The sequence below is a fragment of the Choloepus didactylus genome, chromosome 5, assembly GCF_015220235.1.
Source record: "Choloepus didactylus isolate mChoDid1 chromosome 5, mChoDid1.pri, whole genome shotgun sequence".
Taxonomy (NCBI): domain Eukaryota; kingdom Metazoa; phylum Chordata; class Mammalia; order Pilosa; family Megalonychidae; genus Choloepus; species Choloepus didactylus.
In genome coordinates this window covers 6,769,978-6,788,947 of record NC_051311.1, presented here as the reverse complement: position 1 = coordinate 6,788,947, position 18,970 = coordinate 6,769,978, and the positions used below count along the sequence as shown (strand labels likewise).

The 18,970-nt window shown below is 40.5% G+C and overlaps 1 protein-coding gene across 7 annotated transcripts in view; it reads right to left on the bottom strand.

The window, feature by feature from the left end:
• The window catches only part of ARMC3 (armadillo repeat containing 3), a 118,608-nt gene that overhangs the window by 60,056 nt on the left and 39,582 nt on the right, over positions 1 to 18,970 (bottom strand). For 6 of the 7 annotated variants that reach the window (XR_005217194.1, XM_037837840.1, XM_037837839.1 and 3 more), the window contains 4 exons: positions 16,008 to 16,076; positions 15,565 to 15,740; positions 13,675 to 13,869; positions 6,230 to 6,413 (listed from right to left, as the gene is read on the bottom strand). Coding sequence is in view for 6 of the 7 variants with exons in the window: in XM_037837840.1 (XP_037693768.1) it covers positions 6,230 to 6,413; positions 13,675 to 13,869; positions 15,565 to 15,740; positions 16,008 to 16,076 (624 nt within the window). In the remaining variant the exon portion in view is untranslated. Of the gene's footprint in view, positions 1 to 6,229; positions 6,414 to 12,545; positions 12,640 to 13,674; positions 13,870 to 15,564; positions 15,741 to 16,007; positions 16,077 to 18,970 lie in introns of those variants that run through there. The other variant, XM_037837845.1, reaches the window with a different exon arrangement.

The window sequence follows — 18,970 nt, the reverse complement described above, 5'->3', positions numbered from 1 at the left end:
TGTCAGAAACATAATCTAAAAGCATGTTAGCATAGTTTTCTTTATTTGAAGGCAAAGATATGACTCTATCATATACCATAATATTGAACCAATTTAAAAAACACTAATTTGGAAACCAAATATCTTGCAATGTTCTTTTTTCCCTAAGCACTGGATTTTCTCTTGATTTTGCTTGATTTTTCATACTTGATAATCTTATACAAAAACAAATATTGCATTAAACTAAATTAGAAAAGTAGGTTTCCATAGTTTTGTGTTCTATAGTTAATTCTAAATAAATCAGCTACTAACTTTTCAAAGCATGTTCTAGAAAAAATACATTAAAGCAAACTCAGGTTTAATGCTATAAAGAAGTACCAGAGATGAGCTTCTAAGGAAATAGCTTACAAATAATTCCTTACCAATTTATTTACAGTTCCTTCAAAAAATCTTATCGTAGGTTTGAAGAATCAAATTAATTAATCTTTATAAGGTCACTGTGCATGATTGAAAGAGAAGAAAGTCTTCTATGGTCTCTTGGGATATTAACATGTAAGCAAAAACTAGTCTGTTAGAATAAAAATCTCTACCAAAAAAAGGTGATAATAAATTAGATGATAGCATCTACATGTGGAAATAATTCATTATCTATACATATTTTAATAAGCTTGGTTTTTCCCCAGAAATATTTTCAGAAATCAAGAGTCAGTAGGCTTACATTTTAAAATTAATATATGACTCCTCTCTTCCTTCAACACTGATGCAAAAAATTGCATGCTCTCCCAGAAGCAGTGTCGCTGTCTGATATTGCCATCTCTGCAACGCTGTGGGCTGTTTCCGCCTGATTCACAGACACACACGGGGCGATCAGACCCGCCAGGTCCGGGCTGAGCCCTGACACTGCTGCTTGCGCATCTTAAACCAATCATGAACCATGCCCTGTAATCCTATAGCTGTAATCCCTTGCTCCTTTCATTTGAAATTAGAATTCAGGCAGGCCAGAACTGCGGTTCACAAAAAAAGCTGTGGGTAATACTTAAATCTCAGGTATGTGTAGCCCTTATTAGTTTCCACTGAATAAATAACACCTGAAACTTTTCTAGAGCCTCTGATCTAAAATACTTTGATTTATAAGTACGAGTTCCTGATGCCTCTAAAACAACTTTCCTGAACAGAATGCTCTTAGCCTGGATCCCTTCAGAAAAATCAGCCAAAAGAAATAATTTGAGAGGTTAACTTCACAATACGTAATTGTCACAGTCAGAAAACAGAATATATTTAATCATTGGGATGATTTTTAAAATAATTTAAATAAATACTGTGGGCAATTAGTTTTTCAACCATGCTAGGAATGGTCTCAAAATCCAGTTGTGTCCACCAAACCTCCAAAGGGCTGATGAAGTAGATTTAAAAAATGCATTAATATATTAAGCAAGTACCGTCATTGAACTGCTACACTAAGAAGTTTAAATTACACAGATGAGAAAGATGGTAAGCTAGTCATGTTTCTAAGAGAGCATCACTAAACTAAAAAGCTTGAGATTTTGTAACTGAAGGTAAATCTGCATCTAATGATGCTTTCCTTCACCCATTCTGGGAGGTTGCTAAGATGTTAGCACCAGTTAAGAAACTTCACAACCACCTCCACTTTATGCCAAGTCAAAGGCTTACTCAACCCGGCTATCCACTTGGGGTGGCAGGTTAAACTTACTCCACAAAGCAGCACTTAATTACAGGTGTATTACGTGCTCCTGTGTCGCAGCTGTGTTTTTGACGGATGCTGAACATGCATTACCCAGCCTTTTGGAAATAAAAAAAAATTGAGGATGATAAAAAATAAAAAGAGAATGTCAAAATTACATCACTCTTAATAGCCATCTGTGGAGCACCGTTTGTTGAAACCTATTTGTGAATGGAGTTCTCTAACTGTGGAAAATGATTTTAAAACTTATTCATGACTATTTACTTTCAATTCAGAAATATTAGGCGATGAGGACTTGGCTAATCCTTGTTAAGTGTTTAGAGTTTATGGCTGCGACTAACATAAAATAAAACTTATGTCCATTTAAGTAACTGGGGCTGGCAGGCAGAGGTCCACGCAGGCTGCTGCTGATATCAAAAGGAACAGAACAGAAATTTAGTGGCACCTGAAAAAAGGCTGAATCCAGAATCCAGCAGGGAGGAAGTGGTGGCTTTGTGAATCTGGCCAGAAAAACAGAGATAAGAGGTAAATAAATCCACAAAAACAGAAAAGAACCACCAGGAAATGGGGACGAGGCCAGCTATCCCTAGCCTGGGGGTTTCCGTCCTCGTTCTGATTCCTGTTGGGAATTACGCTTATGGATAAGCTTGGAATAGAGAAATCTCTCTAGATTTCTCAAAGCCCTGCCCTTCCCATCAGAAGAGGGTTCACATATGAGGATATTTATTGGGATATGTGGACAGAGAGAAAGTCTGAGTCTTTGTGGAATCTTGTATCTTTCTAGAGGCTCTAAGAAGGGAACTTTCAGACCAGATACCAACTAGGCTATGAGAAAGCTAAGCACCTCTGCATCCTATAGATTTAAAGAGTCACTTGAGCTACTTTTGCAGCGTTTGCTCAATCACCAAAGGACGAAGCAATTTAAGAAGGAGAACATGCCAGGGAGGATGGAGAAAGACTACCTGCTGAGTAAAGTGAGTGACAAATGTAAGTGTTGAGGCTGATGGGTGAAGCCTGCAAGGCAGTGGGGAAGGAGCAGGACTGAGCCACAGGGGAGCCGTGAGTCCGGTGGGGTTGGGGCAGGTGTAGAGCGTGTCCCTTCTGGAGAGTGGGCATGCGGCTACGCAAGGGGGCATGGACTTCTGTGCTGTGCTTGCTCGGTCTTCCAAAGTCGCCATAGTTCACGCACGGAGCACAGATCATTGCTCTAATCCACCCCAGGAGGGTAGATGAATGCTATGGTGGGAGGAGAACCCAAGGAAACTGATAGCAAGTTAAAGCAAAGAGGGTGAAACCATGAGCAAGCACATTTTAACACATTTCTTAAGGTGCAGAAAGAGAAAGTTATTTTACTGACTCCACACAAAGCAGCGGAGTGTGAATTTTTTTTCTTTCTAAGGCTAGCCAGGTGGAGACTATGGATACACAATGGTTCACAACAGGATTTCCAAAAACTAACCTGAGGACCTAAACCAGAGCAAATGTGCACAGAATTAAGCCCTAATGTAAGTCATATGCTTCCGAGCTCAGTGGATAGTGGCTTTGCAGGGGCAAAGTGATAATCAGTGGGCCCATGGTGCTGTGAAATGGGACACTCTCTCTGGCCAAGCTAGGACATTGCGAGCTTATCCCGCTTTATTGCAGCACAAAATTCTTAATTTGGAGGTGATGGACCCACAGATCTAGAAGGGCTTCAGGCAGTGCATGAACTCCCTGCAATCGCATGCAAAGTGCTGTGCCTATGTGCAATCAGTAGTGAAAAAAAGCAATAGTATAAGTCTCATATACTTTAAAAGAGAGCATCAAAATAAAACCAAGTTAGTTAAAATAAAACGACAAGAGAAAATTGACAGAAATAATAGAGTGGGGGCTCCTAACATACCACTGTTCTCTGTGATAGATCAAAGTAGACAGAAATAAATAAGAATAAAAAGAATTGTACAGCACAATTTATAAAGTTGAACTAAAAGATAAATACCAAACTCTACATTCTACAGGAAATACATCTTTTTGTTTACTTAACAAATATTTATTCAGCCATCTCATTCACCGCTGTTTACCCTTATCTTCTAGAACATTTCCTTGCACACAACATGCGTATGATAAATATTTGTTAAATAGCAAACAGAGAGCGTACCTTTTCAAGATTCCATAGAATACCTGCACACATTGATTTTATATACTAGACCTCAGAGAAAGTGCAATAATATCCCCCAAAGCAAAATTTGCTTTTTAAATACAAATAAAAAAATGTTAGAATTTAAAAGACCTTGAGCTCTGGGTCATGCCTGAGAAAGGGGGTCTGGGGTTAACAGCAGGTTTTTCCCTCAAAGGGTTGGCGCAATATGCTAATGTGGTCAAAAGGCCAACTAAGACACTCGCTTCATAAGGCCAACACCGGAAATCATCATAAAATAACTAATCTTTGTTATGTAAAATGATGGTGCGAGTTTTTAAAATGCTGTTCTTGATACCATCACCACAGCTCAAGGAGGGTATGATGAACAAGAGAAAATCCAGAAAAGGTAACCAGGAGCTCCACGGGACAGCCTGGGGACAAGGCCCGTGGGGGGAACGACACGAGGTGAGGACCCTTCCATCTGGAAAGGGGGTGGGTGGCGGGAACAGGATGACAGGATGCAGGCACACACGGCCGAGATGAAGGAAACACAGGATCAGCCGCTGGGTTCCACACCAAAGGGCTGGGAGACACAATTTGGAATGGGAATGTAGGCATTTTATAACCAACATAAGGAAGCAGAATCATAAATATTCAATGCCAGAAGGGACAGCAGCCTGTCTGGTGATTCCTTCATGACACAAAGGATGGACCGCGCTCCCTTCCCTTCCACGGAGCCTGCCCCTCCTCTTGAGGGCCCTGTTTCAGGAGCTGCCCCACCCTTCTCCCCACTGTCCAAGCCAAAAACATGGACTTTGCCTTCTCCTTCCCCCACCCCTGTGTGCTGGTGGTTGTCCTGGCAAATGTCCGTGTGTCCGTCCCGGGCACCAAGCCACCATCGTGAGGCACCATCTCATGTTGGTCAGTTTGCTTTGCAGCAAGAGCTCTTTCTTTGCAAAAGTGAAATCTTGCACGTCCCTCCCTGCTTTCAGTCACGTCGCTGACTCCTGGTGGCCATCAAGACAGCCCGAATCCTTCCCATGGTCCGTCCTGCCCAGGAGGGCTGGAAGCCCCGGGGCTCCTCCAGCTCACCGCTCCCTCCCTTTGCCACTGCCCTCGACCACTTGCAATGCTGCCCTGGGATGGCCTGTTTGCCGCCCTGCCCGGGCCTTAGGCACACACGCGGAGGCTCAGTGTGTCAGTTCTGGATGCGCTGACCACGGGCCCGGGGAGGCCACCGCTCGTGCATAGTCACACAGCGAGGCTGCGACCCTGCGGTGGTGGAACCAGCACCAGCACCCCGGAATCAGTCCCACTGCCCTTCCCACCACCCTGTCGTGAACTCGCCCCACTCACAACCCCAAGAGGGGCTGGATCGACATGGAAGGACCAGGCCACACGGGACCCTGTCCGTGCGTGCACTGCCCCCCTTGGGTCTCTGCTGCAGAGGCTTGGGAGAGACGGACAGACGTACCAGCCAAGACACTGTCCAAGTCCCATTTGATAGAATACTGGAAAAAAACAACTTTTGCCTGTATTAAGAACTCTAATTGCACAGTCTGTCTTTAGATTTGGCATTTTTAATGTAACTCATGGGCTCTGTGCTGACGCAGTACTGCGGGCTGACACTGTGCTGGCTGCATTCCAGGCTTGCCTTGGAGAGACCCGGCATGGGTGGAAGAGGAAATGCTTTCCATAATAAACACATAGACATATATAAAGATGTGAGTATGTATGTTCAGAATATAACTCACTTAAAATAGTCAAAGCTGTCATCATTTGTAAGGGGAGTGATGCAGAAGGGGGGAAATAAAATCACATCTTTTATTAAATAAAATACTCCAAATATACATAAATTAAAAGTCTAATTTCATCTTCAGTGCTTGTGATGTAAATAATCTCTCATATTTTAAAGATTTATGTCAACATAGCTTGTCACCAAATGAAAATCTTATTATGTATACAGTATGAGTGTATTACTTCTCAGAGCTATATAACATAGCACTACCAGACTCCAGCTGAAACTTGAAAGTAACTGTATAGATATATTCCACATGTAGATTTATTTAAACAAGGGTTTCTGGATCACAAATAACGTATACATTCTGCATAATTTCAAAATTGTGAGAAATTAAGGCTTAAAACTTAATTTAGGAATGGATTGTTAAAAAAAAAAGACAGGATAATAATTAAATTATGTTGAGTGTAGTACACCTCTGACAAAAAGAATCTCTGTTTTAGTTCACTGGCCCTGAAATCTCTATTTTAGAGTTCAATGGCACTGAGATGAGTTTTGGCCTTAAGTAATAATTATAGTGCTATTCTCAGGTGGTTATTTAAAAACAACACATATACTCTAGCTTGTTAATATTAATCAAAATCAAGACTATAAGAAGGAATATGCTTAGTTTATATAAAATGAAACATACGATCATAAGCTGCTTTAGTAATTGCTTTTGCTGCATTCTTCTGGATATCAGGAATTGTAGAGTTTTCTGCAAACGACAGGAGCTTTTTAAGACCCCCCGTCTGCTGAATCAAAACCATAGTATCCATATCTTCAAGGCAATTGGCTATCACCAAAAGAGCTTCTATATGAAGGTCATTCAGTTCCTAATAATAAAAACAAGCACAACTTTAGAACGGATGACTTATACTTTCCAAATTTTGCTACAAGAGGGACAAAGGTCAGCCAGAACATAGTGTAATTCATTATCTTTGTGACAAGGCCTGAGTAAACAGGAGTTCTGTTTACCAAAGTAATATCACTGGCCATAGCCTTTTGCCCTGTCTTTTCTCCTTTCCCCCACTCCAAAAGGTTTTACAGGTAAAAAATAATACCATAGAGGAAATTTCCAGCAATTGTAGTGGGGGTAGCGGAGTGAAGTTGCTCATAGAACTTTCCAACGATTTGAAAATCTGGACAAAATATTTGTTTCTATAAAAAACTATTTGAATATATTGGAAAGCATCCAAAAGTAAACAGAAGCTGAAGGAAAATTTATTCTTTATAGACTGCACTTGGAAGGAGAAAGTATTGTGAGTTTCTGGCTTTCTTGCCTGAGGAATCTCCCCGAGCCCCATAGCAGTGGAAAACAGCAGCCTTTCCTCGACAGCTAGAAATCAAGAGGGGAAAGTCTAGAAGCGAGAGAACCAAATAAGGAGGCAATCTAAAATCTGAACATAAACTATACCCAACTCTCCAGCTGGCCACTGAACTGTACATCCATGAAGGAGACTCAAGGGACTCTGAAAAAAATAAATGGGCAGGGACTAGAAAGGGATATATCCTACCCTTGCTCGGGGTGGGAACTGCTAATTTGCTGCCTTTTAAATAGAGGCCCTTCTTCAATCTCTGTGCAGCTCAGTGACATAAAACTGAAGCCCTTCTTGGCTTGATGTGTCCGAGGTCAGAGTCTGAGGCTGGCAGGGGAGCTGGAAATTCAGAGGGAGGACTGCTCAGATGCCAGAGAACAAGAGGAAAGATAAACCCCCAAATCTGAGTTTAAATTCTGCCCCAATACGTGGCTGACCACCAAAATACAGAATCACTGGGGAGAATCCCAGGGAGCCAGGCTGGAAACAACAGCAGCTAGCAGCTATCAGAACTAGGCAGACATCCCAGCTAGTGCACATCCCAAGGGAGAGGGGATCTGCAGTTAACAGCCTACTAGAACAAAATGTCAACAATCCTCAGAAGAACAGAATCCAGAGTCACCAGAATGTATTACCTACAATGCAGTGTTTTAACAAAAATTACTAGACGTGAAAAGAAACAAGAAAGTTTACCTCAAACTTGGGGGAAAAAGGTGGTTAACGCAAACTCACCTTGAATGGGCTCAGACGTTGTCTGATTTAGCAGTGAGAGACTTCATACCAGCTATTTTAAATACATTCAAAGAGGAATACTCAACAGAGAAATGAAACTTAAGATAACAGAAATTTAAAAATGAAAAGTACAAAAACAAAAAAGAAAAATTCACTAGATGGACTCAACAGTAGTTTAGAGATGGCAAAAGAAGCTGAGAACTTGAAGATAGATCAATAGAAATTAATTTATCTGGAAAGTATAAGGAAAAATGAACAGAGCCTCAGAGATGTGTGAGCAAATAGAAAGCATGACAACATATGTGCAATTGTGTCCAGAGGAAGAGAAGGGGCAAAAAACACTTTTGAATAATTAATGGCCAAAAATCATCCGTTTGGTGGAAAACATTAATTTACAGATCTAAAAAGCGCAAGAATCCCAAACAAGACATACAAATTATACCACTTCTATGGAAAGAAGATGAAAAGACAAAAGGAAAGAGAAAGTCTTGAAAGCAGCCGAGAAAAGTGATACATTACATAGACAGAAACATTGATGTGACCTGTGGCTGAATTCCAGAAGACAATGAAATAAAGTGACAAGAAGAAAAACAAGTCAACCAAAAATTCTGTTAAGCTAAACAAACCTTTCAAAACTGAAGGCAAAAGGAAGGCATTTTCAGATAAACAAACAAACAAAAAAAACCAGAGAATTCATGTCTGCAGATCTGCACTGTAAGAGAAGGTAAAAGGTCTTCAGATTGAAAGGAAATGACCCAGCTGGCCACGTGGCTCTACAGGAAGGAAGGAAGGACACCAGAAAGGGTAAATAAATGTGTAAATTAAAAAGCCGATAGAGAAACTCTACACACATATATGTATACATAATTTTTCTTCTTTCCTCACAATTTCTTTTAAAAATATATAACATATGACTGCTCAAAGAAAAAAATTACACTGTATTTCTCACTTTATAATGGACATAGGTGTAAAATACATAGCACGAGTATTAAGGGAGAAATAGAAAATACTGCTACAAGGTTCCTATAGTTCACTTGTGGTAATTCAATATTAACTCTAACTGGACTGTGATTTTATGAGGTCAGTTTTACTCTGATACTAAAACCAGCAAAGACACTGCACAAAAAAAAGGAAACTGAAGACTAACATCCCTCATGAACATTGATACAAAAATCCACAATAAAATATCAGCAAATTGGATCCAACAGTATATAAAATGGACAATATGTCACGAGCAAGCAGGGGCTTATCTCAGGAATGCAAGTTGGTTTAACATTTGAAGTCAAATTTAATTCACTATTTTTATAGAATTAAGAAGGAAAATGAAATGTTCACCTCATTGGTTCAGAAAAAGCATTTGAAAAAATTCGGCACACAGACGGAATAAAAACCATGACAAATTAAAAATAAAAGGAAAGTTCATCAATCTGAAAAACCAGCAAATACAATCACACTTAATAATTTACACTCAATAGTAAAATAGTTAATTTACACTTAATAGTAAAAAACTAAATGCTTTCCTCCTAAGAATGGGGAAAAGACACAGATGTCTGCTCTCATCATTTCTACTCAACATTGTACTGGAGGTCTTAGTGGGGGAAATTAGACAAGAAAGGACATAAAAGCCACACAGACTGGAAAGGAAGAAATAAAACTATGTATTTGCAGATGACATGACCATATATACAAAAAAAAAAAACCCTAAAGAGTCTACAAAAAGCTACTAAACTTAAAAATTCAATATATAAAAATTATATTTCTATATAGTAGCAATGAACAATTGAAAAGAAAATAAAAAATACAATTCAATTTACAATACCTTCCCAAAACATGAACTACACGGAGATAAACATTACAAGATTTGTGCAAAATCTGTACGCTGAAAAATACAAAACCCTTTTGAAAGATGTTAAATAAGGCAGGCCTAAATAAAAGGAGAGATATAACACGGCTGTGGATTGGAACACTTGGTATTAATATGTCAATGTTCCCCAGATTGATTGATAAAAGTCCTGGAAGACAAGGAAGAGATCCACCCATGAATCATGAATTTGGAAGAAAACCTGAGATACTAGAAGTGGAGAGATTCAGCCTGATGGAGAAAACGCATCCTAAACGTGTGTGGGAGAAGACAGGTGCGACACGGGAAGCAGTGACAGAGGTTGCGCCAAGGTCAGAGTCTGTGGACACAAGAAGCAGCTGGGGTGCCTGAGGCCAGCATCGGGGTGACTGAGATGCACACTGGGAGCAGAGGGCAGCCTGGCCCTTCCCGCCTCCCCCGTCCCTCTGCAGTGGGCGGCAGAGAAGTCAACCGGAGGCTGAAGCAGTTAGTGTGGGTGTCTAGCTGAAAAGGCACCAAGTGTCTCAGGGCTCCAGAGAGGCCAGGAGAAGGGACTCCAAAGTCAGAAGACAAGCTACTGGCAGCACCTCCCGGTCCAGGACAGTCATAGCTGGAGATACACATACACCCCTGCAGGTTTATATCTGTAGACAAATGGGGCTTATCAAGCGCAAAGATTGCAAACAGCAATCACCAAAGATTTATGTAAAACCAACAGACAATAAATCAAAGACAGTGAAATTTTAAAATAAGTGTAACTGACATCCTAGAGACTATTTCATCCAAAGAATCAACGGGAGATCTTAGAAATTAAAATTAGTCATTGAAATAAAAATTTTAGTAGATGGTTAAAGAGCAGAATTAACAAACCTTTAATATAAAATAGGGAACTGGAAGATACAGTCCAAGGATTCTTCAAGAGTGCAAACCAAAGGACAAATAAAAAGAGGGTATGAGAGAAAAATGTAAAAAACATGAAAAATGGATTTTGAAGTGCCAGCATCCTTCTAGAAAGAATGAAGAGCTTTCATCAAAGAAATAATTCAAAATACTACCCCAAAAGAAGAAAGCTTTCAATTTGAAAGGGCCCAGCATATGGCAAGCAGGATGAATAAAAACTAGGATCTACAATTTGATATAACATGATGAAATTTCACAACACCAAGAACATAAAGCAAATCTTGAAAATTCCCATAGAGAAATAAATCATTTATTTATGAAAGAACTAGGATCAGATTGGCATTAGAATTCCTATTGGGAACAACAGATGCTAGAGAGCAATATTTTCCTAATCCCAAAGGAATAAAGGAAAGAAAATGACATCCCTGGCCAAAATAGTTTTCAAGTAGGAAAGCAAAAGGAAGATATTTGAACACACAGGCACTCAAAGTGATTGAGCCACAGACTTTCTCTAAAGAAGAGATATCGGAACATATGCCCCAGAAAAAAATTAAGGAAGAGGAAAAATAAGATGTAAGAAGCAGTGGTGAATAAAGAAACCACTTGTCTAAAAAAAATTGTTTATGCATAACGTAAGAGAAATCAATAATAACCTGGAACTAAAACTCCAGATGATTTCAACGAGGACAATGGTAGAGTGAAAGAGTGACAGTTTGGCATTTTGTCATTGCTGAGGGGAGAAAAAAAGAATAATGATGAGGGTTACAACCCAACGAGAAGTTTTAACAGTCTTGAGTCCTTATGCTTGCAACAACATAGTTTCAGCTGACTGAAATATAAGAAGTGGACTACTCTATAATCAGAGAATGTCAAAGATAAAGAAAAATATCATGGTTTACCAGAAAAGATAAAACAACCTAGGAAAGAACAAGATTAACACAAGACTTCTCACTGCACTACTATGTGCAAAAAAACAATGCAGCAAATTTCTGAATTTTTAGAAGGAAAATGACTGTACCCAGACAAATTGTCATTCAAATGAGATGCAAAAATAAAGATATTTTGCAAATTGAAAAGTGAATCCAGAATTGATTCATGAGGTAAAAGAAACAGAAGTAAGCAAATATAATGGTGTCACAAACTTTAATTTGTACTATGACTTTAAAGGAAGGGGAAAATATCTGCATTGAATCTTATCGTAGAAGAAAAAATCCTAATGGACAGAAACATATGAAAAGTTCTCAATCTAACTGTTACTGGGGAAACGGATGTCAACAAAAATGAGATATTATGCCTCCCCCCAAGATTGGAAAAACTTTATAAAAAGATTAATAAGATCCATTGTTGGAAAGCAGGCAAGGAAGCAGTCACTAATTCTGTTGGTGAGACTATTAATTAGAAAATCTAATTTGGTGTACTACTTGGCATTATCTACTAATATTTAAATGTATTTATATCTTTAATTCTGTAAATGAACTTTGAGTATCTATCTTAGAGAAATCCCCATATACATGTACAAAATTATGCAATATTACCATAGCAAAAAATAACATGAATGTCCATCAATAGGATAAAAGTAAACTAACTTAAATATAGCTTACAATATGAACAATGATTTAGTCATTTTTAAAGACAATGAGGTGTTTCCATCTACACAAACATGGAAAGTTTCCCAAAGGACAATCAGTTTAAAAAAAGCATGTTGCAGAACGATATACATAGTATGATCCCATTTATTTGAGGGAAAAAGTAAAAAGGATGGACATTGTATATTTGCATTTGCACAGATATGTAAGTGAATGCAAAGAAGGAGATCAGAAAGGACAGACAACAACACGTCACCCCTGGGAAGGGGAGGGGAGCTGCAGGCAGGGGTGGGGAGGAGCACTTTCACTTTTCCTGCTCTGAATTTCTGTATTATTTGAATTTTTCCAACTACAATGCCTGTATTAGCTATTAAAAAAATTTGGCTCTTACATTTCCTAATTCTGTGACCATGGGCAAATTATTTAACCTCTCTGAGCCTCATTCTTCTTGTCTGTAAAATGGGATTTGTGACACAGTGACAGTTATATTACTGTCATTTTTCCATTCTACAGATGAGAAAATTACTATCATCACATCCTTCAAAGGACTTTTTTGAGAATTTAATCAAATCACACACACAAAACACTCACACAAGGCCTGCCACACAGTAGATGTTCCCACTCCCTTTCCTGGTTCAAGAAGACAGGTGAGCTGTTGGACAGGTGAGATATCGGACAGGTGAGAACTCCATGACACATCAGAAAAACCAAAACCTGTCCTGTGGGTGATCACTTTCAACCTGTGTGATACAAGGAAAATTTAACCTCTCCTTGTGTCACTTCCATGTAAAATAAGATAAAAGTCTGTACGGAATTCTACACCCCACGTGTAAAATGGCCAGTGCAGGGCCTGGCACACATGGATCACAGGCAATCCCCAGGTGCAGGCCCCTGCAGCCATGGAGCACGTGGGCTTGTCATCCCAGCTTCGCATTGTCAAGCTCTGAGGTTCTGTTTTGTAGGAAAATAATGTAAGGACTGGGTAATCTGGAATATAACACCAAGTTGCTACTCAAAGGTTAGTGACACCTTCAATCTTAGAGGCCCTAAGAGTATATTTCTGTTATTAGAGTTAATTTAATCTACTAAACCTTTAAATTAGGCACAGGCGGATCTGACAACAGCACATCCGCTCCTTCCCACTTCACTCTGTTGTTAAGATGTTGGACACTCTATGAATTGAGTGAAGTCAACTAAACGGCATTTGATAAATGACTAGATTTGTGTGTGTGTGTGTGTGTGTGTGTGTGTGGCTGGGTGTCTAGAAAAAGGCATACACATTCTTAAGTTGTCTATTTCATCCCTAAGAAACATACTAGCTACTTAGGAAATTTGACTCCAATATTTCTCAAAATGTTTCTAGGAGGCAAATTACTCTTCCTGCTTCCCTTTAGAGAAAACCATGGAAGACAGAAGTTAAAAAACTGATTCACCAAATCATGAGGAAGATCATACTCAGGAATTTTTAAATCTTCATATACAGGAATCTACAAAAACCTGAAGACTTTTTTCTAATATATATGATGGTCTCTGATTAGTCTGAGTTAATCAGGCTGATAAACTTGATGTAGCAATAAGCAGTTTAGTCCATCATACATAGTACCATGCTTAGATGTAATAAAATTTCATTTTTAAAAAATATTCTACAATTCCTATTTTATAACAGCATTCCAGAGAGATATGGTTTCATCATGGAGAGTTGAGTGGATGCTACAAATACCTTCGTTTCTAGGATCTTAATAAGATGGTCCAATCCTTGATTCTCTCTTAGCATTGCTTGGGACTCCTTGTCATTTGTAACAACACCCAGGGTTTTGAGCGCCAACAGCTGAATTATTGGGTACTCTGACTTCAGGAGATCTAAGATGGGAGGGATTGCATTTAGTTCTTGAAGTGCAGTTCGACACTGAAAATCCTGCCATGAAATACGAACAATCAAATTAGTTATTTTTAAGCGAAATACAATCTCAAGAATAGAGAATTTCTATTTTGTAACAAATTACACAGTAAGTTATAATTTTCTCATCTTTTATTCTAGAAGATTCCCTTAAAAAATAACTCACAGACACAAATAGGCAAACCCTCAATTGACAACACTAAATATTCATTTTAACTGTGCAGATGATGTCAGCAACAAGAAATGTACATAATCGGATGTCTGCAGTATCTATTGTTTCTTTATTGTATAGCAAATTCTTGTCACTGTAAACATCATTACAGTAAAATCTATGCATAGTAAAATCCTTTTCTCACTCTGTTTGATAAGCCTGTCACAGTAGTGTTTGATAGAATGAAACAGTGGCATCAATCCCTCATTATCTGTATTCAAATGGCTTGTTTGCAAAATGCACATACGCACGCAGCCCTGTTGGTCGAGCTGTGCATTCAAAATTATAGCAGGTTCAGTTCAGATTCAGAACCTTTGTTTGAGAAATTTACAACATCAAGGGGTCATTATGGTCCAAATAATATCTGCGTCATGTCTGTAGTTGTGTGTGTGTGTACACACACACACATGGGGGGGGTGGGGGGTGGAGATGGGGTGAGCAGAGAAGACAAGGCAAAACACCATGAGAAGTCCCAAAGCTTTGCTGGCGAATAGGGGTATTTTAAATCAAAACCTGGTAAATGGTATTAGAACATAAAAGATAGTATTAAAGGTGGCTAATGGGCCCTGCTTACGCTTATTTCCCCTATCCATCCTTCAACTAATCCCTTTAGACATAAAATTGTAGCTTGCTGTCATCAACTTGTACTTCTAGTATTAAGCAGTGATTGTAGAGGTAATTATTTCCCTTTCTGCTTGATGAAAAACTTACAGGGAGATAACTTTGGAGTCTTGGAGTCTTGGGATTAAAAACACTAACATATTTATAGGAAAATTTCGACCTGCCGTGTGAGGTAAAGCCCAATAGTGGAACAGGGAAGTGAGCCGAGCGCCTCTCCAGGTGCCTCCACCAGGAAGCAGGGCTGGTGGGGTGGGGCCGGGGGGACCAGGGAGGGCAGGGCTGGGCAGGGGGTGCTCAGGCCAAGGGCTCCTGTTTGGCCCTCATTTGGCAGGAGTCCATTTATCTCTCGTGGCCAAGATTCTCTGCCTCTCAATTAGCCCTCTCCCTGTCCCTGACTCTGGCTTCAGTGTCTCCTCCTTTCTCCCTCACCAGCTGGCTGGGGAACTCGGGGGTGCAGAGGGAGGGTGGAGGGGGGCGGCCCGGGTGGGGGTAGGTGGGCAATTTCTTTCCGTTACCGAGGTAAAGGGACAGCATACCCAGATCCCATGAACATCAGATTTTCTGTTTCAGAAGTCAGTTTTATCTAGCACACTCCCACTTTAATTTGCATGCCATTCCATTCTTTTAAAATAGAAATGTGCTTCTACCATGCCCCTTTAAGGGAGGGGGGCAAGTCATATAAAACATGGAACTGAAAGGTATCTAGAACACACTGTCATTCTTTTCTCTGAATGATACATACTAAATAATATGAAGTAGAACTGATGAGTCCAAACTAGTGAGTTTTATTAAAGCTTTCTGTTTGCTTGTTTGTTTTTAACAAGAAAATAAATTCTGTAATCGGCTTTTGCCAAACACGTCTGACAGACAGACGCCCGCACCTGGGCCAGGTTGTAGATGCACTCGATGGAATTCTTCTTTACGTCGGGGTCGGAGCTGCCCAGGAGACGGATGAGTGGCTCCAGCCCGCCCTGGGCAAAGATTTGCACTTTGCTGGTGTACTCTGCAGACATGTTGGCCAGGCAGAGACTCGCAAACTCGTGGATGACTACTTCCTCTGTGTATCAAAAATAAACAACACTGGTCAGTTAAACACGTGCTCCACCATGACTTTAAAGCACACTCGGAAAACCGAAGGTCCACACCTGAGCTTGGGGAGAGCCCACCTTTTCCCTAAACCCACAATCGAGCTGCGGTTTGAGATATTTTAACGGCAGTTCACAAGTTCTGTGTCATAAACTAGTTTCAATAAGCAGTGTAATAAAATGTAAAAAAAAAAAAAAATGAGTTCTGTGTTTGAAATCGATGTGGGATCCAAAGTTACCTTCTGGAGCGAGCTGGGCAATGACCGAGTTCATGACATCTAACTCCCTTAGCAATTTTTTAACATCATCTGCAAAGGAAGACACGGAATATTGAAGCTTATTAATAAAAGGAATGGCAGTATCTGCCGAACAGCCCCTTATGAGATAGGTGCCAACTACCCAATTTTACAGATGAGGACATCGAGGCTCAAAATCACCCACAGGGTGGGCAGGGAGGGGCAGGTTTCATTCCAAGATCGCCTCCCCCAGGTGGACTCAATCTTATGTTCCTTGACCACTGAGGGGCACCGCCTCCCCATTTCCCTAGGAAAGAGCACCAGAAAACTGCAAAATGTACCTGGAACACACACCAGTCAAGTTGAATAACCATGCCCTCTGTATAATAGTGTGCTGTATAATAGTAATTCTTCCTTTGTTTTGTTGGAGGGGAATTTTTAAATTTTGATTTTAATAAAGCTGTGCAGAATACAAATAAGAATGATCTCAGCCTGTTTCAATTAATAAATCTTGATGGTTTACATTCCTTTTGAATATTAAGAAATGCCAAAAAAAATTGCTTAAAGATAAGTTGATTGGCCTTTTTAAAGTTCACTTTTACAGTATTTATGTTTGCCTTTTTAAGGCTAGACGGTTATCTATCTCTCCTGAGAAATAAGGCACCACTTCTCCTTTAGTTCTGAAATTTTTCTTCTTGGTCCATTATCTTCGTCTGGAAGTCAAAGTCAGCCTTACCAGAATTTTGGAAAAGCCCACTTTGCAGCAGCCGAGCAGCAGATGGTCTCTGGATGAGTTCTTCCTCAGTGGCTGATGGCTCCACTTGGCTTTTACTAAACGTCTTTTCCTAATGGACTCAGGGTCGTTCTTCAATGTGTCAAAACCTCACGCCCTCTCTCCATCCAATATGGCTAAAAGAGGCCCTGCAGGTACACCTAGCTATACCCATGCAACAGGCTTGATGTACAGAAGATTCGGGCTTCTGGAAGGCTTCCCGAGGTGGAGGACAAAAATGACAAGAAAGGAATACCTTCCCTCCACAGATGCAAAAGTAATAGCCTTGGCATACACTCCAGTCCCCACAAGTGCTGGTCAACACCCCAAGGGGCACCCTCCAAGAGGCTGGTGTTCTCTCCTCTCTCGGGGGAGTCCAGTCTGCATTGCTCCGTCTCCTAGTTTTACATGCTCCAAGAAAAATATTCCCGAGCTTTGAGATCTCCAAGTACGTTTCCCCTGTGGCACAGAAATAACCTTCTGTGTCCCTGGAAATGCTCTGCTGCCACACTGACTATAAGATCAAGAAGACAGAGCCCCTTGCACCCTCCACTGCTCTCGTGGCTCCATGCACAGCCTCAGGGGATACCACACCACGGAAAACCCGAGCAAGGTAAAGTTCCCATCAGAGGGTTCCTGCATGATGTAAAATTTTCCTGCAGATTTGAATTAAGGCCAAATAATACGTGATGTGCAACAACAAATCTAGCCAATCTAGCCACAGAACCATTTTCTTTTGGCTCAATGGATGATTCCGATTCACTGGCATCACTTGTAAATTGGTGGTAAAGTCAATCAATCCGTTATTCTGCTTGTTGACACCAGACTGTTGCAAGGAGTTTTCTTTTCTTGAGGTTAAATCAGCAAAAATAATGGCCAAGCTGTGTCGTGCACCATCGTGAACACAATCTTGGTCTCTTCCCCCTTTGCCCTCAACAGGGAGCACTCTCAGAAATGGCAACTCAATAGAAACAGCGGCTCGTGGCCGGACATCTGGACATGTTCTAGGCAAGCAGGGCCACAGCTATAGTTTTAGGGTCTTTCACACCTGCCAGCACCTTTGCTTCTGGAGTACCTTCACACACTCTGTTTTCACTGCATCCTCATTCACAATGTCTAGATGCATCGTATCGACCATCTCATTTATTCCATATCTACTTCTTCCTATGATGACAAGTGCTTTAGATTGCTTTGAGCAACGGGAAGTGTAGGCTTCAGATGAATGGTCACTGCCTTTATTAAGTGAGCCCCTGTTATTACGTGTCCTCATGAAACTAAATGCCACAGGGCAGGAGAAAGAAGACAGCAGCTCCATTTGATAAAGGTTTAACAAAGGAATATAAATACCTGTCTTGAAAGATCCAGGCTGGTAAAGACATATGGCTCGATAAAAATGTTTCCTTGGCTGCTCAAGCAAATACCACGCAATGGGTTCTGCTTCAACAATGGGAATATTGGCTCACGGTTTTGAAGCTAGAAGTCCAAATCAAGGCATCATCGAGGTGATGCTTTCTTCCCAAAGACTGGCATTCCAGGGCTGGCTGCCGGTGATCCTTGGTCCTGGGTTCCTCCGTCTCCTGGCAAGGCACGTGGCGGCCTCTCCCGGCCCCTCCCTTCTCCTCCAGGTTTCACTGCATCAACATCAGAATCTGTTGATGCTCAGGTTCTGGCTGCTCCCACTGGCTTCCTCTGTCTGAATTTCATTCTCTTATACAGGACTCCGGTAATAGGAGTAAGACCCGTCCTGATTGAGGCTAACTGAATTAGCCTCATCAAAAGGCCTTTCTTACAATGGGTTCACATGCACAAGAATGGATTAAGTTTATGAACATGTTTTTCTGCAATTCATACAGCTTCAAACCACCACACCTGGGTTCAAGCCCTGACTCTGCCATTTAATAACTATGTGCTCTACTCAGAGTACTCAAGGTCTTTAATACTCCATTTACTAAAAGCAAAGCAGAACCATTGTTAGGATTAAATGAGGTAATACGTGGACTACGGGCAGGATCAGTAAATGGTAAGGTTTTGAAAAGTCTCAACCCCCAGCTTCTCTCTTCCAAACCAAGCTAGATCCACTTTTAGGTTGATCTTCTCAAAAGACCCCATGTCCACACTGTTCCACCACGCACCTTCTTCTACTCACAGCTCTTCAGTTATTCCCTGTTGTCTACAGAATCAAGTCCAAATTCTT